This window comes from Geotrypetes seraphini, chromosome 6 (genome assembly GCF_902459505.1).
Source record: "Geotrypetes seraphini chromosome 6, aGeoSer1.1, whole genome shotgun sequence".
In the NCBI taxonomy this organism is placed as follows: Eukaryota; Metazoa; Chordata; class Amphibia; order Gymnophiona; family Dermophiidae; genus Geotrypetes; species Geotrypetes seraphini.
In genome coordinates this window covers 47,922,063-47,949,709 of record NC_047089.1, presented here as the reverse complement: position 1 = coordinate 47,949,709, position 27,647 = coordinate 47,922,063, and the positions used below count along the sequence as shown (strand labels likewise).

General features: G+C 40.7%; 1 protein-coding gene across 4 annotated transcripts in view; it reads left to right on the top strand.

Annotated features, from left to right (window-relative positions):
• The window catches only part of FLT1 (fms related receptor tyrosine kinase 1), a 284,781-nt gene extending 258,432 nt beyond the window's left edge, over nt 1–26,349 (top strand). For all 4 annotated transcript variants that reach the window (XM_033949142.1, XM_033949140.1, XM_033949141.1 and 1 more), the window contains 7 exons: nt 1,631–1,742; nt 5,868–5,967; nt 7,260–7,365; nt 9,084–9,226; nt 11,896–11,980; nt 19,398–19,492; nt 24,876–26,349. In XM_033949142.1, the coding sequence (XP_033805033.1) occupies nt 1,631–1,742; nt 5,868–5,967; nt 7,260–7,365; nt 9,084–9,226; nt 11,896–11,980; nt 19,398–19,492; nt 24,876–25,080 (846 nt within the window). In that variant the 3' untranslated portion in view covers nt 25,081–26,349. The remainder of the gene's footprint in view (nt 1–1,630; nt 1,743–5,867; nt 5,968–7,259; nt 7,366–9,083; nt 9,227–11,895; nt 11,981–19,397; nt 19,493–24,875) is intronic.
• Nucleotides 26,350–27,647: the final 1,298 nt, after the last annotated feature.

The window sequence follows — 27,647 nt, the reverse complement described above, 5'->3', positions numbered from 1 at the left end:
GCCACAGTTAACCTGGGAATGCCTATTGTCTCCTAAGTAGGGGCCAGCAGAATTTATAAAATGTGAACACACATGCATACTTTATCCTTGTACATTGACACCTACTCCCATTAAGGCTTAACTATGGGCTCCTTTTACAAAGGTGCATTAGGAATAGTGCACATTAAATTGCCATGCGCGCTAGCCACTACTGCCTCCTTTTAAGCAGGTAATAATTTTTCGGCTAGCGCATGCTAATCCGGCACGTGCACTAAAAACACTAGCGCACCTTTGTAAAAGGAACCCTATGTGATTATATTTTAGCCACAATTTCTGCAAGTTTTATGAAGTTCTTTTACAAAGATATTAAAGAAAATGGCAGAAACTTCAAATGTTGCTCATACAATGAAAAACAGGTTTCTTAAACACAACTTATGTCAAAAATAGAGAGGAAAAGACCTCAGATGCCTGCGCTAATAAAGAATAGAGATTCCCAAATAGCTTTTGCAGGGTCGAGAATGACACGGTGACAAAATTCATCACTGTTCCCGTCCCCGCGAATAACCGAGGGAAACCATCTTCATGCCATTCTTTAAGGAGAGAGGGAAGAATCAGAGTATAATTGGGCACAACCACTGACCCGCAAGCTTTACTTTGAAGAATGCTGGTGTAGAAGGACTGAGGTTGAAATAGACACTAGAAAATGACATGGGATTATTTCCCGCGGTTATCCGCGGGGACGGGAACGGTGATGAATTTTATCACCGTGTCATTCTCTAGTCAGGTTTTCTTTCACCAGTCAAAAACCTCTCAATACTAATCAAAACAATCTTTTGTATGAATTTATACGCAAATGCTTATACGTTGCTTATAGTTAAATGATCAGCAAAAAAATTGAACAAAATGCACTTATCTCGGTGCGTGTCAGGTAATGTTTTAGTCCAACTGGACCCGTTTCACCAATTCTCTTGGCTTCCTCAGGTTTAAAAAAAAAAAAATAACTGCAAAAAGAACAAGTACAATAAATAACCATAGAATAGTGGCATCCACAAGCTGTAAAATGTAGATTATATCGAAATAGAATTCACTGCATTAAACTTTGCTATTCACTGCATCTCAAAAAAGGGCGCCAGTGACAAACCAACGCCGGTGCATAAGCACTTATGTTCAACATCAAAATGATGTCATTGAGTTCTTACCAATCAGCTGAGAGATGTAGAGATGTGAATGGGTTAATCCATGGACACATCGAAAAAAGGGAAAAATTCAGAAAAAAGCATGCCACCCAATAGAGATAAAATATAGCAGGGGAGGTGATCTCCACAGAAAGATACTCCAGCGTGAAGCATGTTGGATCTTTAGGCTAAACTCATTAAAGCCTTTTGGATTAAACAGCTCTATTGGGTGGCATGCTTTTTTCCTGAATTTTTCCCTTTTTCAATGTGTCCATGGTTTTTTTGCTTTACATTCTGTGAAACATTTTGGAATACAAAATTCCAAAATATATTCCCTGTGGAGAAATTATGTGAAAGAGTTTGCCAACAAAAGCCTGCAATTAAGTTAATAATCGACATTTTCATTTTTTAACCATCATCTTTAGCTGTATGTGTGCTTTTTTCAAAAACTGAATCAATTATCTGCTGCTTCATAGGCACGGCTTCCTCTCAAATGGATGGCTCCTGAATCCATATTTGATAAAATTTATACTACCAAGAGTGACGTTTGGTCTTATGGAGTTTTGCTGTGGGAAATATTTTCCTTGGGTATGTACTATATAAACACCCACCTCACACTGAATCCTAAAGCTTACAAACATACTAAAATGGGCTCTTCTCATGTATCTTCATTTATTCTGAGGTCTCGTACGCCATAAGCTTGGGAATGTTCCTACCTCTTTGGCTGTGTGCCATACAATTTGGCAATATTTTTCTCTTTCTGTGGTATTTTTTAACTTATCATAGGTTTCTGCTTTATAATATGGAGTGTGGGTCTTCTCTACAAATACAGCACATTTGCATAAAAGCTTTGGAGTGGATGCTCAGAAGCACTGGGTTTTGTTCAGAAGCCGCCGGCAAACTGACAAATTTTTATATATAAGCTGAAAAATAGGTAAAATTTATCGAGGGGTGCAGAAATGAGCATGAGGCCATTAATAGGAAATGAGGCCATTTTACAGCCATACTAAAATTGGCCTCATCGTGTGGGAAAACCACACAGTACAAAAGGAATGGGAACGGACAATTAATACAGGCCAGTTTATAGGGCAGCTTAATAAAAGGGCCCCTAAATTTGGTGCTTTAATTTGTCCCTTATTCATCAACTATGGGAGCCTAAGTTTTCCGCTGAAAAGTCACTTTAATTTAGGTGCATAAAATTTATGGCCTGGATTTTCTATAGGAGGCCAATATTGGCAGTCACATAAAAAGTAGCCGCCGATTGCGTGTCAGTCACATGACAGCACCTCTATAAAATAGTGCCTCCATGAAAGATAGGTGCCAGAACTGTAGGACCGGATTTTCCAGGCCTACATTTCTGGCATCTATCTTTGTCATGAATCGTGCCTACATAGGCGTTTTAGGCTGGTGGCGCTATAGAACTAGCAGTAGAACATTGGCAGATAACCAGCTCCTGGCCAGCCAAATAGCACTGAATATCAGCTGGGAAGCATTTAGGTCTATTAAGGTCCTCAGCTTGCAACGTTCATAGACTTATGAGGAAATAATTGCTGCTCAATGTTTTCTTGGTTTTCTTTTCTTTTGTATTAGCTTTGCAGGGGTAAAGGTTTCTTCTCATGGGGTCCTCAGGAGTGGAATAAGCTCCCAGGATATTTATGGCAACAAACAAATTTGAGTAGTCTCAAGAAAATGTTGAAGAAACATCTTTTCTGTAAGATGAAATATGAGCTTTGATTTAAAGTTTTTTGATGTGAGGCGCTGGTAGCCTCTTTGTAATTTTAGGAGGCTTTACATTATTATGATTATGTTTTATTGATGTTTTATCTGTTGTAATGTATGTGATTTTGCTTATGCATGCATTTCATTGTGATCCGCCTTGGGAAAGGCAGGGTATAATTAAATAAATACAAATAAAAATATTTTAAAGCATTGATTTCAGAATAATTGAACCATGGTCCTCATAGGAGTCAAAGCTACATAATTTGGTGAGGAGTGCAAGCTAAATTATTAAGATCATTTTAGAAGGGTTGCACAGGATGGCATCTGCATGTATAAATCAAGTTTCAAGTTTATTGGTTTCTTGATATACCATCTATCAAATAAATCTAAATGGTTTACAATAAAATACTGTATATAAATAAAAAAGTACAGTAATTAAAAAGGAATATTAAAAGGGTTTCATAAACAATACATTTACTAAAGCAGATGCCACAGAACACATAGATTTGAAGGGGGTCCTGGGCCTGGTTTAGGCAGTCCAAAAATGGCAAGCCATCTATCTATATAATAAAGAATTTCCCCATTGGTGTTGCTCCAAGGCAACAGTCAGTACCTGGATATTTGGATCTAGGAAGGCCCGAAAGGAGAAGAACATTGTGGTAAAAAACAATGTTAAATATTCTAGATGGTGTTTTACATTGAATAATTATGTCAATAATGATATAGAAAAATTAAAGCAATTTTTCACAGATAGAGGAGTTTAAAAGGTACTCGGCATTTACAAGGTTATGTAAATTTGGGTAAAAGGAGGGAAAGTCTGTTAAATTTTAAAAAAGTAATTCCTAGGGCTCACCTCGAAAAAGCCATGGGGTCCGATCACCAAAATAAGAAGTATTGTAGCAAGACAGGAGTTTTTGTTGAAGCAGGAAGTATATTCAGTGCTATTGGGATCTCCAGTAGAGGAGTAGTTCTGCCTACCTCAATGGGGTCGAATACCTCAAAATTTTTTAAAATGTTTATTTCACTAATTGTGTGAGTAGCTCTGTAAAATCAGGCAAAATACATATGCAAATTACAAGATCAGCACTTAGCACATGCTGTTACTAGTGCCACATGTGTGTACTACTCTCTTTTATAGTGTTTGCTGTTGCTGGACACACATCTGTTGGCCAGTGTATTTTACAAAAGGCTCCACATTTAGCAGAGTCTTTTCTAAAAAGCTCAGGGAATTCTGAATGTTCTGACTTAGCATCCCAATTCCTACCTAGACATCCTTCACAGACAGCGAGTTTACATTAGATAGGCAGAGGAGGTTATGGCTACAGTCTTTACCCTTTGCCTGTGATTTTTCTACCTAGCTAATCCTTTGCCTTCTGTATCTGATCCAGTAGTTTGAGGAGACATCACTTTTTTTCGGGGGGATCATAAACGTTCTTATTGTTCTGATGTCCATCATAGGGCTTTCACACAAACTACTGGAGGACTGACCTGAAATGCTTTATTGCTTTCCCCGGTTTAGTCAATTGTGTTTATGAAAGTGGCACAGTCACCTCTTCTGGAAGAATGTCTCCTAATTCCAGCTGTTCCCCAACAGATGACATCTACTTGCAACTAAGTTTGTTAAATATACAAATAAGAGAAGCTGAGAAAAGGTTAGGGAGGTCACCAAAGATCTTACTTCTAGAGCATCTCTTTTCATTGACATCATCTACTGATGTACTGTAATGCGCGGTGAGTACTGTGTTATCAGAAGAATAGTTGATCCCTCCCCCCCCAAAAAAAGAAAAAGAAATCAAATTAAGCAATAGGTTTGTGAGACCTTTCATCTGTTGCTTGTTCTCTAAAATGACTTACTCAAACAATGTTTCCTGTTGGACATTGTATGGACGTACATGTGTATCACAAAAGGCGTGCTTTCTTGATGATATCTAGAGTTAAAATGGAATAATCTATTAATACCTTTTTCAAATACAATATCACAATGTAGTAACAACCAAATACAATTCAGGAAAATAAAATCACTGTGTTGTATATTGCTGTATTTTGGTGAACTGACCCTAAATGGGCCATGTTTCGGCAGTGTTTTGCCTTCTTCAGGGGTCCTTTGAACACCGTGACCTGTCAATAGTGCACAGGACATTGGGGCACTGACAAATCCGCCCCGACATTTGTGGGCAGGACAAATACGCACTGCCCATTTTAGCTCTCGTTTTCACACTGAAGGGGTGGGGGAACCCCCCCACTACACTCACGCTTTCTTTGGGGGTATGGGGGGAGGGTGTGGGGGAACCCCTACTAAACTTACAACTCGTGTTCTGTTCCAATTTTAACCCTGAGGGTGTGTGTGGGGTGAACCCCCACCCCCCCACACTCGTGCTCTCGTTCGGGGGGGTGTTCAATGCTGACGCACTCTGATTGCCACAACCTCCCCCCCTACACTTACAAATCTGTTGACAATTCCCCTCCCTTCATGCGCACACTTGTCGGTACTCACATTTGACAGAGCAGAATTGTCGGCACACCAATGTCCTGCGCGCTATTGACGGTGTACCTTGAACACAGCTATAATGATAGCAGCATCACCTGCGCAAAAAACCCTCTGATATTCCTACCATGCTGGCTGTAGATTAAGAGAGCAATATAGACGACACAGTGATTTTATTTTCCTGAATTGTGTTTGGCTTTTACTACATTGTGATATTGTATTTGAAAAAGGTATTAATAGATTATTCCATTTAAACTCTTGGAAGTCCAGATTCTGGTTCCACATTGTTTGCTTTTGAACATTTCGTATTTTTCGTGGTCCCATGGTCCATCGCTGCAGAGGTGAGGACCACACTAGTGACGTACACCACTCCACAGTGTGGTTTGTTTGTTAGAGTGCTCTTTCTTGATATCACCCTGAATACATGTGATCAATCTGTTTGGATGTATTTATATAAAATCATTTCAGATTCCATTACTTCTTATCCAAACACTGTCTATCACCTTTAGGAGCTTCTCCTTACCCTGGAGTTCAAATAGATGAAGACTTCTGTGACCGGTTAAAGGAAGGCACGAGGATGAGAGCTCCAGACTATGCTACCCCAGAAATGTAAGTTTATTTTAGTATCATAGGGGACAATATTCAAAGCTAGTTATCCATGTAGAAATACCTACTATACAGATAACTGGCATCTACCGGGCCCAGTCAGTGACATTCAGCTGCATTATTTGGATAATGTTGAACTAAGGGTAAGGGTAAAGCATCTGATATAACACATTTCTGTGGTACAACCATAACAGTTTACATATTATATGCAGGTGCTTTCTTTGTCCCTTGTAGGCTACTGAATATCATATTTGACCGCTTTACCACTGTTAGGGGAGTCCAGGGTAAAGCTAATTTTTACAGTTATCAAGGTACCTGTGCTGAATATTGGCAGTACCTTGATAACATTTAGTGACCACTGAATATCTGGATACTCAGCACTGGATCTATGTATGGTTCAGTGCTAAATATCATGGTATAAATGACCAAACAGATTGAAAAGGCAATGGCGAAAGCTAGAAGGATGCTAGGGTGCATAGGAAGAGGTATGGACAGTAGGAACAAGGAGGTATTGATTTACACAACTATATAACAACTACATACTATATACACAACTATATACCAACAGTTCTTTCACAATTATGATCCCAAATCTATGACATGAGCAACTGTTCCTTCCAGAATGTACCTACGTATCTGTTTTACCAATTCTCTCAATGTTTGCTGGGAACCATATTCTCCATAACCCACTGTGTTGGGTTGTAGCTGTCAATTATTTATTTATTTATTTATTTAGTTATTTATATACCATTTATTCCATTGATCAGGTACTCTGAGAGTTTTTCCCTATCTGTCCCAGTGGGCTCTCAGTCTAACTATGGGCCAAAGAAGAGTTAAGTGACTTGCCCAGGGAGCACCACTGGGATTAAATCTACAACCTCAGGGTGCTGAGCCAGCAGTTCTAACCACTAGGTCACTCCTTCTTTACTCCTCCTTAGGTTTCAGTTCACCTCTCCCTAATCATTCATGCATCTGATTTTGATGCAGATATTGTTCTTGGAGTAATGTTTTGTGCTTCTCACTGAATCCGTGCATTTGCTACTTGTTTTTCTTGTTTGCTGATCTAATTCTGTTGCATCCTTCCTTATGTATATTGGTGCATCCTCGCTCATTCCTTCTATTTAAAATAATGCTTTTCCAGGCTTAAAGGTGGAGCTGGATTCTGGATGCTTACCCTCCACTTCTGGGAATCCCCACACATATACCAGACAATGTGGGATTCTGCATCAGCAGTATATACTGTAGATATATTTAGTGTGGTTTTATTACAATTCCCTGTTCTGTTTCTGCTACAGCTATCAAATTATGCTGGACAGTTGGCACAGTGCTCCCAAAGAAAGGCCTCGGTTTTCTGACCTGGTGGAAAAACTGGGGGATCTGCTGGAAGCAAACGTACAGCAGGTATGCCAATGAGTTTTTGTACTATGCACTAGAGAATGGCACGGGACAAATTTTCCCCCGGACCAGCGGGAACTCATTTTCCCGTCCCATCCCGGCAAGTTCTTTTCCTGTCCCTGCCCCATTCCTGCAAGCTCCGCCCTCATCTGCACAAGCCTCAAACACTTAAAAATCGTAAGTGTTCGAGGCTTGTGTGGTTAAGGCAGAGCTTACAGGAATAGGGCAGGGACAGGAACAGGGACAGCAACACAACTCATGGGGACAGAACGGGGAAATTGAGCTCCTACGGGGACAAATTTGTCCCTGTGTCATTCTCTATCATGCACCTCCTCTTATTGGGGATAGGTCTATTACGGATGTTTTGAAAACCTGAACTGAGATTTTAACAAAGAGTTTTGTACTTCACTTCTGATATAACAAAGTAATGAGGTAACTTTGAAGTAAAAGGAATTGCATTAAAATGAAAGTAGTTTTCTTCCATTTTAATTTCAATAATACAGTGGAAGTTACATATAACTAGCATCTTTACAAACACAGGAGTTGTAAGGGAGAGATGACAGTAGAAACTTTATTGATAGTTGGTAATATTTATCACTCACGACTCTTGTGTTTGTTCAACTAGCATCTCTAACCATTCTATTGGAGGCTTTCTGCTCCAGTCTTGAATGATCTGGGATCTCCCAGACAGGTTGAATCTGTCCTAGGACATCCCCCCACAAGGCAGGGAGAGATTGACCCAAAAGCCTCATACCCCCACCCTATAGCACACCCACCCATTCTGAAATTCCCTACCAACCATCCACTCCATTACCCCCATCCATTTTTCTACAACTCATGGTGGGTAACTGAATGGAGTGGGGGCTGGGCAGATGAATAAGGGTAGACATGCAGATGGAAGAGTGGGTTGGTTGGTGGGGAGTTGGGTGGTTTAGTGGGTGAATGGAAAGAGGGTCAATAGATGGATGGGGGTTTAGGTAAGAAGGGGCTGGTCAATGAATGGGTGAACACTTAACTGATTTAGTGAGATTGGATATATGGGTACATGAGGATAGGTGTGGGTTGAAATAGGTAGGTAGTATGTAAGAGTGAGAGTTGTGGGAATCATGGAATCAAGCTAGCCAGACTAGGGTCTGGGGGCTATGGGGCAGTTCTTCCAAGGTCTGTGAGTACTCAGATTGAGAATCCAATCTCCAGGATTCTCTGAGGATCCCAGGGGTGAGTTTTGTTGCTGTCCCTGCTTTAACCCACAGGCCTTGAACACTTATGATTTTTAAAGTGTTTGAGGCTTGTGCAGATGAGGTCAGAGCTTGCAGGAATGGGGCAGGGACAGAAAAAGAACTCGTGGGGACGGGACGAGAAAATAAGCACCCGTGGGGATGGGGAAAAATTTGTCCCCGTATCATTCTCTAGTAACGATTCAGTATTCCATATGCATGAAAAACACTGTATTCAAATGAAGCCCACTTTGCTGCACTAAGACTAATTCCATATGCAGGTCATTTCCATGCCTCTCAAGCTGAAATTACCACAATGGCTATGGTTTACTTTTGGTTTCAACACAGATGTTTTGGATTGCTAAAGCCTTTGCATCAAAAGTCATTTTAGCACAGGCAAAATTTCCATTAATCCTTATGTAAACCACTGTGCTAAGACTACCAACTTATTACATCAGCTCCAATGCAAAACATGAGATGTGATGTGTTGTTGGTTGTGCATTGTAGGATGGTAAAGACTACATTCCACTGAATACTATATTACCAGTCAATAATAGCTTTGCACGCTCCAGTAGCATCCTTCTGGATCTATCCCCAGAGGACGGTATTTCAACAGCAAGATGCGGTTATGAAAATTTTGAAGCCTGTAGGTAAGAAGAAAAACTTTCCTTATTTATTGCTTTTTTTAAAATAACTTCAGTAAAATGTGTCTCATGTAATTTGCTGAGTTATTTAGGGGAAATCTGGAAGAAATTCATTCATATTTGTGAGATTTGCGACTCTATGGACACTACAGAATCAAATATCGCCCTAGAGGCCTGTATATTGCTAACTACCAGTCTGCAGATGGATGCTTCTGTACCCCCAGAAGGGAATCACCAACTATCACTACCTTATGCCTCCTAGTGGTCACAGATCCAGCAACTTTATGAACGTCCATTGCTTGTTTGTTTTATTGCATAGTCCGGTGGAGGAGGGAGGGGTTGGGGGGATTGAGGAACAAGTGGGGTCTATATATACAGTACTCCCCCAAAATTTGTGGGGGTTCCATTCCAGGAACACCCGTGAATTTTGAAAAACCGCAAATGCAATTTAGGAGTTGATCAGAGGCAGGAGGGGGCAGCTGGGGCGCCGACGGGTGCTGTAAATCATTCGCAGTATTTTCTGACCACCTCTTCCTGGTACTAAAGTCAGGCTACACCAATCAGGAGCTGCTTTGACACCCCAGATAGCGTGTCAAAGCAGCTCCTGATTGGTGTAACCATGACTTTAGTACCAGGAAGAGGCAGTCGGAAAATACTGCGAATTACTGAGTCTGCGATTCGCAAACTGCGAATTCACGGGGGTTTACTATAGATATAAATTAGAAGATCCTGTTTGGGCTTTTATGTCTGAGAAATTATTTGTTTTACATAGTGTACATTTTGCTTCTCATGTTTGATGTTTATTGCCTTTTTTTGTAACATTGACTTAAGCTTCTAATAAAAAGACTTCTAAAAAAAAAAAAAAAGAAGTCTGTCCAGCATCAGCTTCAGTTCTTCCAATGCTGGAGATGCCAAATCTTCTTTTAATCTTTTGCCATTTGTGGGATACAGACCACAGAAGTCTTTCTGGTATTGGCCTCAGTTCCCCCATGCTGGACTTGGCTAATCTTTTTTCAGTCTTTTGCCAAATGATGTCTAGATTTGTAAAGTACGTAATGTATGGTCATTAAAAAAAATTGGTACACTGCTCTTTTCTCACCAACGTGCCCCCTCTGAAAGAGTGTGGGCTGCGGTTCTACACATGTAAGCAACAGCTTTTTAAACTCACTCTTTGAAAACGTGCATTTATTCATATAATTTGCTGTGCAAGTCTTCTAAAATGATTCCCTCAGATTGGGATAAGAGAGATGGTGTACATGCTGCGCATGAGAATTTTTCCTGAAACATCTCCTTCACATGCTGAGGAAAGTTAGGTCTTGTTTCCATCAACATTTTGCTGTTCTCATGCAATCTATTCTCTCATGGTTGGATTACTGTAATTCTATCGCTCTAAGTATGACCCAAAAAAAGTCTACAAAGACTCCAGTTGATCCAAAATACTGCGGCTAGGTTGATTTTCAGTAAAAGCAAATTTGAGCACGTATCTCCACTCTTGACTAAACTTTACTGGCTTTCAATAATCTCTAGGGTTTACTTTAAATGTGCCTGTTTAACATTGGCATCTGTCCTTTACTAATCCCTTTGTCTTGGAATTCAAACAGGCTTGATATAGCCAGAACCATACAAAAATGTAAACTTCACTGAAAGGCATCACCTCTACTGGCAAACTGGGGAAATCTTTATTTTTCAGAATAACTGATTTATGGAATAATATTCCTTTAGAGTTGCGAGACCTGGGCTCTCTTCAAATGTTTTGCAAACATCTGAAAACTTGGTTATTTGCAAAATTGTAAATCCCATCCTTCCCTCTTTTATCTTATTATTAATAATCTTACTGTAAACTGAGTCAAGCTCTATCTGTATAGAGAAGACAACAGTCAATAAGCTTAAGTTTTAGTTTAGTTCTGTATATTTCCTCTTCTGATAGTGGGATTTGTTTTAGCATTCATGGCAAGGACTACTTTTGATGCCTCTTTCATATTATCCTTAGCCAGTTGCAAATACACAGACTCAGTCCAAAGGGCATGACTCCGCCAATCACTTGAGGGCAAATTCTAGAAGAAGCGGCCAAAAGTTAGGCACCTAATTAGGCACTGTTCAGCTCAATTCAAGTAAAATTGGGTGCTGTTTAGTGAATTGCGCTGAGCTGCACCTATTTGGGCACCTATTTTGGAGGTGCCCAAGAAATAGGCCAGCTCTAGGTACAACTAGAAGTTAGGCTCCCATGCACGTTTAAGAGCAGCGATTCCGTAAGAAGGTGCCTAACACGTAGCCACGCCCACGCCTAACATGCATAGCGCCTATTTTTTTGAAGGCCGCCTAAATTTTTAGAGGTACCTTGTTACAGATCGCGCTTTCTTAATAGGTGTCTATGTTTCAATCAGTGCTGATCAAAAAGTTTAATTGAGCTTGTTCTTCAATTTAGATAGGTGCCTATCTAGTTGGGCGCCTCCAAAATAGGTGCCTGGCGCTGGTTACAGAATTTGGGCCTTGGTGACCAGGGTGGTTGCTTTGCTTGCCCTTGTGTCAGCTCTGCTGTCAATCAAAGTCATGTGCTGTTGCACCAAATAGTAAATTATGACTCTATGCATTATCATTTTATATTTATTATGTTTGAGGACTAAGTTTTTATGCATTCTTAATTTGGGTTTTCGCTCTCCTTGTGTTTCTGATAGGTATGTAAACACCTCCAATTTGAATCCACCTCAGAGAGTAAAAACCTTTGAAGAACTTTCCCCTAAAGATACTTCAATATTTAATGTGAGTTGTGTTATTGGAATTTGTTCATTTCTATTATGTGATTGTATTTAGTTTTCTGTAAAAAAACAAGCAAGGGGCTGTAAACCTACAGTACCTTTTTTTTTTTTAAAATTGTTTTTATTAACAATTGCAAAGGGAACATATAACCAGGATCAGAGTAAGCATAAAAACATAGCAGGCAGAAAAAACAGCACTGGAAAACTATGACAGCAAATGTTGTACAGTACAAGAACGCCCCAATCAAACACACACACAAACCCCAAGCACTCGGCTTCAGACCACATCAATCAGACAACAAACACTCCACCTCCAGACATCCAAACCCAAATGCTCACACACTCATACACACAAGTGCAGCCACCCTGTGAAAAAGCAAAAACAAAAAGAGAGCAACAGCCCCACCAAGAAGAAAAATCAAGGCAGGGATTCCGTGTCCACTAGCTCCGCGCTGGAACAGACAGTTAACGCCCGTTTCCACAAAGCTTGATAGCAGCGGAGGATCAGAGTCCCAGACCTAGGGACGTGTTGAAGTCCATACCGCCCTACCTCAGCAAAATGAGGTACCCTTAAGTACCTTTTCAATAAACCTAGAGAACGTGAAATAAATTTGAGAAGGCTATCTATAGTAGCCTAAATATTTCAATATACAAAATGCAGCAAAGACCACAGAATATTTCACAATCAAATATCATCAGACTTCTTATATAGGTCTACACTTATTCCAAGTACAGACTTATTAATGTTTATTCAATCACTTGTCCTTCAGGGACAGATTCTCGACACGGCACCATTTGTGGTGGCCACCTAAAAAAGCGGCACCGATTGATGCAATGGTACCAGTTTGAGAATTGTGACCATGGCAAAGATAGGTGCCAGAAAATTGGCCAGGGTTTTAAAGGCCTACATTTCCAGTGCCTATCTTTGATGTGAATCGTGACTACGGAGGAGCCTAAGGGCACCTAAGGTCACTTCTGGCGTTAACCACACTTTCTGTGACATTAAGCGTCCTTAGGCGACTATATCGTTGGAAGAACGGTGCTGTTGCTGGAGGTGCCTCCATTTTTTTTTTTTTTAAATGAGAAAATAATTGATATTAAACAATGCGGTCAATCACCACACCGATTAAAATCAATTAAGCCAATTAAGTTAGGCAGCCTTTTGGCACCTACCGCTGCCTAACTTAGTGCGCCTTTTACCCATATACCCATATGAAACAAAACAATTGTTTTTAGCAATAATTAAAAAAAAAAAAAAAAAAAAACACATCAAAGAAAACACTTATCTGACAATATGTGCCCCTCCCATGGCCAAGCTCCATTTTGGGAGTTGGGTTCCCAAAAATATAGAATAATTCACGACATCCAATTATTGCTCATTAATGGCTCCGTAGCCAATTAATTTGTGTGTGCATCTTAGGATTGTGCCCAAATCTGGGCATCATATACAGTATAGAATCCAGGGTATATCACATAACTGCAAAAGGGTTTTCACAGAGGAAGAGCAGGGCAGAGCATGAGTATGTCAAACTATCATGTGCTTAGGTTATAGGATAGTTTTATGTACACATTAAAGTGTAACATTTAGATGTGCGCATGAGCGCAGATTCTATACTGTAAATGGCACCTGAAATTAGGTTAAAAAAAATTGAAAACCACAGAGAGAGACACATTTCATACCTACTGTGGTGAAAAAGCCTCAAACTTTGATTCTGAAGCAGCAATCAAAACTGATTTCAAGCTGCCTGTTTATCTAATCTAATCTTCTATTTCTGCGTCGTACATACCTAAGCAGGCTCAAGGCGACTTACAAAGAGAAGTGAGAGGAAGTGGAGAGAGGCAGGGAGAAAGGAGGAGGAGACAAGGGGGGAACATTTGGGCAGGGAAAGATCTGAGATATTCAGGATTCAAAGAGGTAGGTTTTCGGTTTTTTCCGGAATGTGGGGTAGTTGGGTTCCATTCTGGTCGTTTCAGTGAGGGCATTCCAGGTTTTAACCTCTAGGAAGGTAAGCATGGAGTGAAAAATTTGCTTGTATTGGAGATTCTTTGTTGAGGGAAGGTTTAGTAATATTCTGTTAAGGGATCTGTGGGAGGAAGACCATGCCTTTGAGAAGAGATGGATGAGTGGAGCTGCTGAGTTTCCGTGTATTATTTGATATATGATGCATGAAGTTTAAAATTTTATTCGCGATGGAATGGATAACCAATATAGTTGCTTGATGAAGGCTGGAGCCAGTTCATAGGCATAAAAATCTCAACACGCAAAAATGTTTGTCTCACACAGGGCCAAAGCCCACCACTGTGCACAGGATACTTGAAAATGAAAGCTTTCACTTAGCTCTGAAACATGGCATTTGCCGTCCTTCCAGCGATATTTCCTTTCACCTCCGGCAGCGGACAGATGAACACGTCAGGCTGCCCCAAACAAATTGCAGACTATGCTCAGTTGTGCTTCCAACAAACGCCTTGTTTCGCCGCTAAACGGCTTAGGCAGTTAGAGCTCTCACTGCATAATCGTGCACTGGTGGACTTTTTCATATGTGGCAATTTTTAGGGCTGTATCATATGTTTTAATCATATCATGCTAGCTGGATGGCACGGGAATGCCCATTCTCCACCCATAACATCACTCCTCCCAAAAAATATTTGGGACAACAAAGAGCTAAATGATTTGCCCAGGGTCACAAGTAGCCACAGTGGAAATCAAATCCAGGTCCCCTAGTCCTCAGCACACTGTTATAAACCATACCCCTCCACAAGTTCAACACAAATTACAATCATGATGATTTGATTCAATGTTAATTAATAAAACCAAACAACATGTACATCTTAGCTGGGGGGCTTCGGTTTCGGGGGTCATTGTTCATCTTGTTCACGCAGCTTACGTTTTTGGATGTTTTCACACTCCTGCTATGTACTTTGTATGGAGTCCGGTTGTGACCTTTTCCACTTTCAATAAAAATATGTTAAAAAAAAAAAAGAAAAAAAGTTTCCTGTCCATGCATTAACTTTTGCTTATAATGTGGGTGAACTACAAAACTTTAATGTGGTTTAGTCAATAAGCCCTTAACAGACTTTTCTTCTCTGCTTCAAAAAATAGGGAAGCTAGCTTGTGGTGGTCATTTCCGAGGTTGTCATAGCAACTGGACCATCTGGGAGCCTTCCGAGTCCCAGTGTCTGTTAAATCTGAACAGCTTCCCGGTACAGTGATCAGCCCCTGCTAAATTATTCTGTGAATCATTTGAAGAGAAGGAAATGCCACGAAATGTAGTCCGAGACCAAGAAAATGTGGCAAAAGGATATTGAAATATTTTCCATTATGTTTGAAGGCACCGGCCTGATTAAAAGGAATTTTTAGGGATCCCCTAAAGTTATATCTTATGAACTCCAGAAGGGAGTTGTCTTTAGCATGATGCAAATACTTTGACGAGTGTTGGTAGTAAATATGTTCCTTGGCTTAAGAGTGAGGTTCTTTACTGTTATGGTATGCATAAAACTAACATTACAAAAAGTTATGAAAATAGTCTCATGGACGGCCCGTTATTCGTGACAATGGTGATTTCTGTAAAGTGGAGAAAAAAGAATGGTTTGCAATTCACGGCAGCATTTTACATTCAGTAAAACTAAGTTGCCTTATCCTTATCATTAGCAAAAAAAACAAACCGCCACTGCTCAAGGGAGAATGGGATAGAAATCGAAGTAAATAAATAAATAAATCCCCAATGAACACACAATATGATGACAGCCGACCAAACACACAAGCTCATGGCTTATACGTTGTAGCCCCAAACTGTCGCACACTCGTCCATCATCAACTGGTGATGAAACAGTCCTTGTTTAGGCTTCCAAATACTTCTGATGAAGAACTCCATTTTGCTGTAGATAACAGCTGCTTCAGGAGAGTGTAGACTTGCTGTGCGGTGACGGGCCATCCATGAGACCATTTCCACAACTTTTTGTAATATATATTTAACAAGGATTTCCCATTTTGCTGTTTGGATGCCTAAAAATAACCCATTTTGGAGATATTGCTCCCACTATATTGATCAGCTTCAGAAGGAAATTGATTGCAGGGGAATTTTTCAATATACCTTCAATTTGGCAAACAGATACATTAATTCCTCATTCCTAAACCATGTGTCCACTAGTGACTACTGATAGCTATGTATATCACTGTTAGCTGCTAACAGTGCCAACTGCTAATATGTCACTAAAATTACAGTACTGCACCGAAATACTACCAATAATTGTCCTGAAACTGCCTTCACTCTGTTTAAAAAGTTTCATTAAATTGCCTCGGATTTCAAGAACCTTCTCGGCATCCTGTTTGACCTCTTCCCACACCCACTAGGGGCATAGACACCACCGGTTAAGAATCCCTGGACTAACTCATTATAATTCAGAGCATATTCTGAAAGGTAGGGGGTCACACCTTGTTATAGAGCAGTGGTTCTAAACCCTGTCCTAGAGGACCACCAGGCCAATTGGGTTTTCAGGATAGCCCTAATGAATATACATGGAGCAGATTTGCATGCCTGGCACCTCCATTATATGTAAATCTCTCTCGTGCATATTCATTAGGGCTAGCCTGAAAACATGATTGGCCTGGTGGTCCTCCAGGACAGGGTTGAGAACCACTGTTATAGAGGACAAGGTGAAACTGTAGGTCAATAAATCAGAAGAAACAGCTGGCTGGAAGCAGCACTGACTCCGTTTTTTTCCTTGTGACATTAAAATTCTTGTAAACGTGCTGGGCAGATCTGTCACGCTATCACACAGTTTGATCCTTCTTAAAGCATGGGAGGTTCTTTCTGAAGAGCCAGTTGGATGCTTTCTGGAGCTTTGAATGAGGTAGGTATAATGAAGGGATTGTGTGACTAGTGATTCCCCTCTCTTCTGAGAACATGTATTACACATTTACATTCGCAAGACAAGATGAAGAATCAAGTCATACAGATGGGACTCCTTAACTAGGGGCTGTCTTTAATTCATTAAAAAAAAAAAAAAAGGGAACAAACCCCCCTCCCCCAAAAAAACAACAACTTCATAGAGGGAGAAAAATGTGATAATGATTATTCAGATTTGAGCTGCCAATCCAAATGCCAGTTCAGGATACTGTATAAGGGGATTCTGACAATAAATATAACTTGTTATTTATTTATTTATTCATTCATTCCATTTTCTCTACTGTTCTACCAGGGGAGCTCAGAACAGTTTACATGAATTTGTTCAGATATTATGTTTTTTTAAATTTTATTTAAGTATTTATGTACCATTTACTGTAGAGCCTAAGTGGTTGGCCAGAAGACCAAGACAGATGCAGGCAAAGTTTATTTAAACAAACAAACAGATTGTTGCATACAAATGAACCACTTTATATAAAATATGGGACCCAACACAGTCCGTGTTTTGAACAGTCTTCCTCAGGGGCCCCAAAAAGGGGTGGTAATACAGGATGCGCAACAAATGCCTGATCTGTGTGTTGTGTGCTTAGGCGGTGATGATATACTACTGAACAGCTGATGCATGTTTTACATAGTCTAAGTCACAACGTCCAAGTTCTGTCTAGGCTCCATTGTAAAACTTTCGGTTATCCATGTTGTACAACTAAGTCTAAGCCGTCTCACGTCCCGCCCAATTCCCGCCCTCGAAACTCCTACTGAAACACCCCGTTTAGCTTTGGTCGTTCAGCGGCACTGTGAAGGCCTAGGTCATTTTTAAATACGTCCAAAACCAGGTTTTATTATCGGCACTTGGACGTTTTTAACTTATGATTGTCCAAGTGCCGACTTAGGTCGGTTGTTGGATTTTTTTCTCTTTCGATTTGAGCCCCATAATATCTTATTAATTCATAATGGTAACCATAAAATAAAAAAAACCCCCACAAAGCACACTATATGCAGAGAAAATGTAATTATCATTTATATTTGGGGGGGTTTCAAAGATGTCAAGACAGATGACTTTAAAATATGCAATGTCACCTCAGTCACTATAGAAAAATAGACAAATATAGTGCAAAATATAGACAGCAGATATAAATTCTCAAAACTGACACATTTTGATCACTAAATTGAAAATAAAATCATTTTTTCTACCTTTGCTGTCTGGTGATTTCATGAATCTGGTTGCGTTTCCTTCTGACTGTGTATCCTTTCTTTCATTTCTTTCTTTCTGCACTCAGGCCCAACAATTGTCCCTTTCTATTCCCTCTCTCCTTCCTTCCTATGTCCTTAGTGGCCCCAATGCCTCCTTCCTATGTCCTTAGTGCCCCCAGTGCCTCCTTCCCATGTCCCCCTCATGTGCCCTCAGTGCTTTCCAGACTTTGTCCCACTCCCACCCCCGAATCCAACCTGCCTGCCTACCTCCTTCCCTCCCTGCCACACAAAAAACCCCCAAAAAAGCCTCCCTCCTTCCTTTTCCCCGGTCCCCTGCTGCCACTGTCTTACCTCCCTGCTCCTGCTGTTAATCGCTGACAAGAAGTCTTCTTTCCGACGTCAATTCTGACATCGGAGAGGACATTCCGGCCCAGAACATCGTCTCTGACGTCAGAATTGACGTCAGAAAGAAGACTTCTTGTCGGCGATTAGCAACAGCAGCAGTAGCAGGGAGGTAAGACAGCAGCGGCAGCAGACCGGGGGGAAATCAAGGAGGGAGGCTTTTTTTTTTTTTTGCGTGGCAGGAAGGGACAGGAAGTGATCACCTTTCCCGTTGTTCCCACGCACAGCTTCGGGACGCTGTCCTTGAAAACAGGACATTTCGGTGTCCCAAAGCTGTGTGTGGGGTCAACGGGACAGGGGGTCTGAAAACGGGATGGTCCCATTCAAAACGGGACGTATGGTCACCTTAAGTATGCCACACATTTCTGGTGACCCTTGAGGCTGGCAGCTTTTCGCTGAAACATGGTACAGTGTCGAGTCCTCTTGTATGTGAACAAGATGCTGCAATAAAATGCATTTGTGCATATCAGTCTCAAGAGGAAAACTGTCTTTTCATTCCTACTTTTCTTGTCTATGGTGGTCACCTGTAGGATATTTGGCTCCATTTTCTGGTTTGACTCGTTTTCTCTGCCATTATTTTCTATGTTTAAGAAAGGATTAAGGAAGATAGGATTTACCCAGGAATTCCTAAGATAAAATGATAACACAGAGAAAATAAAGATGATAGACAAGGGGTGGGGAACGAGGGCTGCATTGCAGTCAGGTTTTCAGGATTTCCCCAATGAATATGCATGAGATCTATTTGCATGCACTGCCTCCATTGTATGCAAGTAGATCTCATTCATATTCACTGAAAAAATCCTGAAAACCCGACTGGATCTTGGCCATTGTTCCCTACCCTTGTGATAGACTTAGAAAGTGGGTCAAAAAGTATAGTCTTGCCCCTTGTACATCAATGGCTAACAGTCATGTCTTTCTTACTAGGATTACCGGGCAGAGAGCAGTGTCATCCTGGCTTCAGAAAAACTGAAACGTTTTACTTGGACAGGAAGCAAACCAAAGCACATGCTATTCTTTGGGTATGTACCAAACCTTTCATTCTGTTTATTTATTTTAGAAATCAAATTTTTATTAGCGAGTCAAGTAACAAAACCTTTTAGGCACAACATAAGCATATGGAAAAAGATTGTTGCTACTATTCCTAGATTTCAGACTACTGCTAACTTGATGCCTTTTTGTGTTTTTTGTTTTTTAAGTAAAAGCACTGTGTTAAAATAGAATTGAAATCAAATTTCATCAGGGTTTGCTGATCAAATTTACATACAAAAAGATGTTTGATAACATTCTGGTGACGCAAGTAGCATAAGAACATAAGCATTGCCTCTGCTGGGTCAGACCCGAGGTCCATCGCGCCCAGCAGTCCGCTCATGCGGCGGCCCAACAGGTCCAGGACCTGCACAGTACTCTTCTATCTATACCCTTCTATCCCCTTTTCTAGTAGGAAAATGTCCAATCCTTTCTTAAATCCCAATACCGTACTCTGCCCTATTACGTCCTCTGGAAGCGCATTCCAGGTGTCCACCACACGTTGAGTAAAGAAAAACTTCCTAGCATTTGTTTTGAATCTGTCCCCTTTCAACTTCTCTGAGTGCCCTCTTGTTCTTTTATTTTTCGAAAGTTTGAAGAATCTGTCCCTCTCTACTCTCTCTATGCCCTTGAAGATCTTGTAAGTCTCTATCATATCCCCTCTAAGTCTCCTCTTCTCCAGGGAAAAGAGTCCCAGTTTCTCCAATCTTTCAGCGTATGAAAGATTTTCCATCCCTTTTATCAGACGTGTTGCCCTCCTCTGAACCCTCTCTAGTAACGCAATGTCTTTCTTAAGGTACGGCGACCAATATTGGACGCAGTGCTCCAGATGCGGGCGCACCATCGCCCGATACAACGGCAGGATAACTTCTTTCGTTCTGGTAGTAATACCCTTCTTGATTATACCTAGCATTCTATTCGCTCTCATAGCGGCCGCTGCGCACTGTGCCGTTGGCTTCATTGTCATGTCTACCATTACCCCCAAGTCCCTTTCTTGGGTACTCTCTTTCACTAACATCCCTCCCATCGTATAGTTGTACCTCGGATTTCTGGTTCCCACATGTAATACTTTACATTTCTCAACATTGAACTTCATCTGCCATCTCATCGCCCATTCTCCTAGTTTGTTCAAATCCCTTTGCAATTCTTCGCAGTCCTCTTTAGTCCGAGCTCGACTAAATAGTTTGGTGTCGTCTGCAAATTTTATTATCTCACACTTTGTCCCTGATTCTAGATCATTTATAAATATATTAAATAGCAGCGGCCCGAGCACCGAGCCCTGCGGGACCCCACTCGTTACCCTCCTCCAGTCCTAGTAGTGGCCCTTCACTCCTACCCTCTGTGTCCAACCCGCCAACCAGTTTCTGATTCATCTATGTACGTCTCCTTCCACCCCATGGTTCTTCAGTTTCCGGAGTAGGCGTTCATGGGGCACCTTGTCAAAGGCTTTTTGGAAATCTAGATATATGATGTCTATGAGGTCTCCTTTGTCCATCCGTTTGTTAATTCCTTCGAAGAAGTGCAATAAGTTCGTTAGGCACGATCTCCCCTTGCAGAAACCATGTTGGCTGGTTATCAGAAGTTCGTTTCTTTCAAAATGTTCATCGATGTTTTCTTTTATCAGTGCTTCCGCCATTTTCCCCGGAACAGAGGTCAGACTCACCGGTCTGTAGTTTCCCAGGTCACCTCTTGATCCCTTTTTAAAGATGGGTGTAACGTTGGCTATCTTCCACTCCTCCCGGGTGTGGAAGATAGCCGTTTTCAGGGATAGATTGTAAATTTGCTGCAGTAGTTCCACTATTTCCTCCTTTAGTTCCTTCAGAACCCTTGGATGGATTCCATCCGGACCCGGGGATTTGTCAGTTTTTAATTTTTCAATCTGCCTGCGTACATCTTCAAGGCTCACTTCCATGGATGTTAATTTTTCTGCTTGATCTCCATTGAAGAATTGATCGGGTTCCGGTATGTTGGATGTGTCTTCATTTGTAAATACGGACGAAAAGAACACGTTAAGTCTTTCTGCTACTTCTTTCTCCTCCTTCACCACACCCTTCCTGTCTCCGTCGTCCAGCGGTCCCACCTCCTCCATAGCCGGCTGCTTCCCTTTAACATATCTAAAGAACGGTTTGAAATTCCGTGCTTCCCTGGCTAGCCTCTCTTCATACTCTCTTTTGGCTTTTCGAACCACACGGTGACATTCCTTTTGATACTTCCTGTGCTCTTTCCAGTTCTCCTCAGTTTTTTCCTTTTTCCATTTCTTGAATGAATTTTTCTTATTTCCTATCGCTTCTTTCACTATTTTAGTTATCCACGCCGGGTCTTTTGTTCGACTCTTTTTGCACCCCTTTCTGAATCTGGGGATATACAGATTTTGCGCCTCGCTCACCATGTCCCTGAAAAAAAGACCAGGCATTTTCTACCATTTTCCAGTTCCTGGAAGTGTTCCTAAGTTTCTTCCTTACCATTTCCCTCATTGCTTCGTAGTTTCCTTTTCTGAAGTTAAAGGTTGTCGCTATGGTTCTCTTTCCTTTCGGTATTCCAACCTCAACCTTGAACTTGATCATATTGTGATCGCTGTTTCCCAACGGTCCCACTACTTCTACTTCCTTTGCAGGTCCTCTTAACCCATTTAGGATTAAATCCAGAGTGGCATTTCCTCTCGTAGGTTCTCTAACAAGCTGCTCCATGAAGCAATCTTGTGTAGCCTCCAGAAATTCTGTCTCCCTAGCGCATCTTGAGCTTCCAAGACTCCAGTCTATCCCGGGGTAGTTGAAGTCTCCCATAATAACTGTGTTACTGCTTTTACATTCTCGCTTCATCTCGGCTTCCATTTCTTCATCGATATCTCCAGTTTGTCCGGGTGGACGATAGTATAGGCCCAGCTTTATTTCAGGCCCTTTCCTTCCCGGTATTTTAACCCATAGCGATTCCATCTTGTTGGTCATCTCTGCTGTGTCCATTCTTGTCGATTTTATGCTTTCTTTTATGTATAGGGCTATTCCACCCCCTTTCTGGCCTGATCTGTCCCTGCGATAGAGCTTGTACCCCGGCAGTGCTGTATCCCATTTGTTTTCCTCATTCCACCATGTTTCAGCGACTCCAATGATGTCTATGTCCTCTGCATTGGCCATGACTTCTAATTCCCCCATTTTATTTCTTAGGCTCCTTACATTAGTATATACGCAATTTAGATCCTGGTATTTCTTTATCTTCATTTCCTTTCCTTGTGCTTCGGTCCTTGGTTTCTTTTCTTTTGTTACAATCTTCCTAACCTCCTCTTCTGGGTTAGTTGACTCCTGTAATGTGTCCCTTGTTTCTTCCCAGTCTTTTTTCCCCTCAGTATCTTCATGGGATACCTTCTTCCGAATCATTGACACTTGGTCAACTGTCGGCTTTCCCCTTCTTCTTAGTTTAAAGTCTGTTCTATTCCTCTCCTGACGTTGTTTGCTAGAAGTCTAGTTCCCGCTCCATCTCCAACCTGTTGACGGCAACGGGCGACTTCAAAACTTTTTGAAAAGAAATCAAAACCCTACTTTTCAAAAAATTTATCCAGATATCTTAACCCAACCCTTCCTCCTCCTCCTAGATAAATTCTCCTCCAAAACCTCCACTTAAATAATCTCTTCCTCCCCAAAACACCAACCAAGTATTCAGATCCCTGAAATGTAATGTAATCTTATTTGTACTCTAACTGTAATCTATTTGTTATATCACACAGTAACGTACAGTCAATTTAGTATCCAATTTGCAAGTTCTTCCGGAATTAATCCAGCTACCTCTCCTCCCTTGTAACCAAAAAAAAAAAAAACAACCAATACTGTTGTAACTTCACTGGAAATGTCCAGTTAGCTCTTTTGTAATCCGCCTTGAACTGCAAGGTATAGGCGGAATAGAAGTCCCGAATGTAATGTAATGTAATACATACTAGGACATCGGCATGTAACATGTATTTTTAGAAGCACCTAAAGTGAGTTGCATTTAGGTACAGTAGAGATTTTCCTGAAATCAGAGGGCTGAGACCAATGGGCCATTGAGCCCAGTAGCCTGTCCTAATGGTGGCTAATCCAGGTTACCAGAACTTAGCAAAAACCCAAATAGTAGCAACATTCCATGCTACTGATCCAGGGCAAGCAGTGGCTTCCTCTATGTCTGTCTCAATAACAGACTATGGACTTTTCCCCCCAGGAAATTGTCCAAACCTTTCTTAAAACCAACTATGTTATCCGCTCTTGCCACAAGTTCTGGCAATGCATTCCAGAGCTTAACTATTTTCTGAGTGAAAAGAATATTTCCTCTTATTAGTTTTAAAAGTATTTCCCTGTAACTTCATCAAGTGTCCCCTAGTCTTTCTAATTTTTTGATGGAGTAAAAAAAAAAAAAAAAAAAAAAATCGATCCACTTGTACCCGCTCTACGCCATTCAGGATTTTGTACCTTCGGCTTGTGACTTGCCCAAGATCATAAGAAGCCACTTTTATCACCTCAAAATATGATTGTTTTATGTAATAGTACTTTCATCATACATTTCAAGTCTGCCCCAGCTCCACCAAAATTATGTCCTAGAGAATGACCATCTCTCTGATCCATATTTATTAGGGATATCCTGAAAATCTAACCTGTGGTTGTTTCTCAAGGGTTGGGAGTGAAAACCACTGTCATAACTCATCACAGTAGCCTCCAGGCCTCTCTAAATGTCTCCTCTCCATTGCAGCCTCACCTGGGTAGCTGTCTAAATTCTTCTGAACCCTCCCTGCAGGGCGGGTACTTTAAGACGATTATTGTAAGAGGAAAGGAACACTGTCTCACCCCTTTGAAGGGCGAGCCAGGCTTTTGCCACCCTGAGGCAGTGCCTCACCTGACTCATGCCAAGCTGGCCCTGCCTCCCTCTACTATCTCAGACCCCACTTACTCATCTCGCAAAGCCTCAGAGAATCTCTACTAGCAGAAGTTTTCATTTTGTGTTTTAACACCAGAAACAAATAGCTCCAGGGAAACTGTGAACCAAAAGTGAAAGCCTTTGAAAGAAGTGTGCACAGTTGGTCTTCTTTAACATTTACTTATGGAATCCAGGTGCTTCAAAAAAAAATGTACAAACTACTTTGTCAAAAGGGTAAACAGGTATCTTTGATTTCCAATTATCTTTCTGGCAAGTTCAGCTTAGTCTCTCTGTAGTTATAGAAACATGATGACAGATAAAGGCCAAATGACCCATCCACAGCATCCACTATCTCCAACTCTTCCTACCTGGATGCTCTTCTTGTTGGCTAGCCAATGCATTGGTCTTTTTGTGGGGGGAAAAACCAAAAGTAAAACTATAGGAGAGTGCAGTTTTACTAGAACTTTTCATCTCATGACACATGCCATTATCTTTTTACAGCTTGAAAACTTTCAGCCGAAGCAAAGAGTCAGTTCTTTCAGAGTGCCCAAGGAGATTCAATGACTACCACTCCAGCTGTGGCCATATCAATGAGACGTGTCGAAGGCTCAATCACGATAATACAGCATTGGAAAAAAAGTCTGTGTGCTGCTCCCCTCCCCCACACTACAATTCAGCGGTCTCACATTCTGTACCACCTGTTTAAGCTATCTGAAATACTGTCTCAAAATACTCATGGAAATTCCGTTGGAAGTACAGTATACTGGTTTTCTGAAGAATTATAGTTTGCCTTAAGAGACAACTGTTTTTCTAGTGGTCTTAAAGTATATTTTTTCTAGACCAACACAGATGAGGGCTAGTGCAGTTCTGTTGTTTCTGAAAATTAACACGCGTCCAGCTCTCAAAAGCAAGTAAAGAACTGAAGCCAAATGCAGAAGCAAATAAGTATGTTATAAGCATGGGCACTGTATCAGATTCTGTGGATCCTTCCAATTCCAACATGAACCTGCACTGAAAGTCATTTTTACAATGAGACGTTTAGGTCAGACATATGTTTCAATACTACTGGACTTTAACATATTGCACGGACTGTGTCTTATTTATATAAATCTATTTAGCAGGATGGCCAATAGGTTCTGCATTGTACTAAATGAATGTGCATGGGACCAGATGTACTAATGGCATTCTCCAGCTATATCTTTATGGATAATGAATTTAGCAGACCTGGCCCATCATGTCCTATGGTTTCAGAAGGTTACTCAGAAGTAGCAAACTGTTGAGTAATCTTGTGGATTACAGTCTCAATCAGCAAGAAAAGAAAACTTTTGTGCTTTTGGATTAGTCCTGAAATCTGTTGAGAGTGGTGTGGACTTTGGACCCCCATTAAGATAAGTTTTTGTCTCTTTACAGTTTTTCTGGACTGTGCAGCCTTTGATGTTTTATACACTATGCTATCGCTGCCACAATTAATTCATGTTTTTAGTGCATTTTCACGTATTAATTTAGGCACTATTTATCTCACAGGGAAGGTGCTATGATGGTGAGGTGTGTGGTGAGACACGGATTGTAGTATTGAATGTTTCTTCATTCGTTTGACTAAACAATCCCACACTGAGGTCTTCCTTCACCTAAAAAATTTCTTAAATATTTATAATACTATTTATATTGATTGGGCAGCGTTGCTCAGTTTATTCAACATCTAAAGCTATAGAATTATTGTTTTCAGCTTTTATTTGTGTTCTATATCAACTCGGGTTTTGCAAACTCTAATAACTCGAGTAATCTTCTTCAGCATGATGCTAACTTTTTGCATTTTATTATCTATGGATTTCAAATTTAATTAACAGTATTTGTGTATAGTAACAAAATATTTATATAGGTGAATTAGAAAAACAGAAAAATGAAGGCAAAGACCATATGGCCTATCTAGTCTGTCTAATCACATCTTCTACTATCTCCTCCTCTCCCTTAGAGATCCATCGTACTTGTCCCAAGCTTTCTTGAATTCAGATACACTGGGAGGACATTCCAAGCATTCACCACTAGAGAATGGCACAGGGACAAATTTGTCCCCATCCCCACAGGAACTCAATTTCTCCATCCCGTCACCATGAGTTTTGTCGCTGTCCTTGTCCCATTCCTGTAAGTCTCTGACCCAGATGTTCTTTTATAGAAGTTCATGAAGGAAATCTAGAATAGGTTTTTCCAAACACTAAATATGTATTCCCCATTACAATCCAGAGGCATAAGATTATAGCGTAGCTGTGAGTATCAAAAGGCCTATTCTATTTTCATCCATGGATCACCTTCCGGAAGGATAACTTAAGCTGTATTGCAGTAGAACTGAATTTCTTTCACTCTGGAGCTGATGCTGAGCCTGAAAGCTACATATTAGATGCAGCAACTAATGGCATGCAAATTACCTCCATGTTAGCAGAAGAGTAAAAAATAAAAAAAATGTATTTCTTTATGTCAGATATACCAACCACACAAGCTGAATATTAACAATAATATCAATCACCAAAAAACAATCTATATGCCAGAGAATGGAACACTGCACTCTTATCCTACCCTTGAGTCTATAAGCCGGTAGATGGAGAAAAAGACTTCAGTATTTCCAGGGATACTAAAACCACCAATATCTTCCAGATACCTCTATTTCAGCCTTATAACTGCCATACAGAATACATCTTTGGTCTAAAAAAACCCTCCATTATCAGTTCTTCATAATTATATCTGTTATCAATTCTTCAAAATTATATCTTTCTAACAAGCCCGTTCCCAAGTATACAAAATAGTTTCAAATATAAATATGGATTAGAGTAGAGAAGGTTTGGATAGGTTCCTAGAGGATAAAGGAATTGAGGAGTACAGATAGGAGTAGAGGTAGGTCATAGGGATAGTCTGGGACCACTGCTCAGGCAATGGGTCTGATGGGCCGCCGCGGGAGCGGACCGCTGGGCAAGATGGACCTCTGGTCTGCCTCAGCGGAGGCAACTTCTTATGTTCTTATGTCCCATCCACTGCAGCAAAAAGTTGTCAGCAAAAATCCAAGTCCTGGGACCAGAAGCCAAACGGTCAGCAAAGATAAATATTCATTCCCAGGATTATATCAGTCCATAGATTTCCCAACAAGGCCCTGTTTCACTATAAACTTCATCAGGGGAAAATCTATAAAAACCAAAAAATCCATAATATAATCCCACATCAAACCCCCCCCAGAAAACCAAAAACAAATGAATACAAACATCATTAAGGAGTAACTATTGCTTT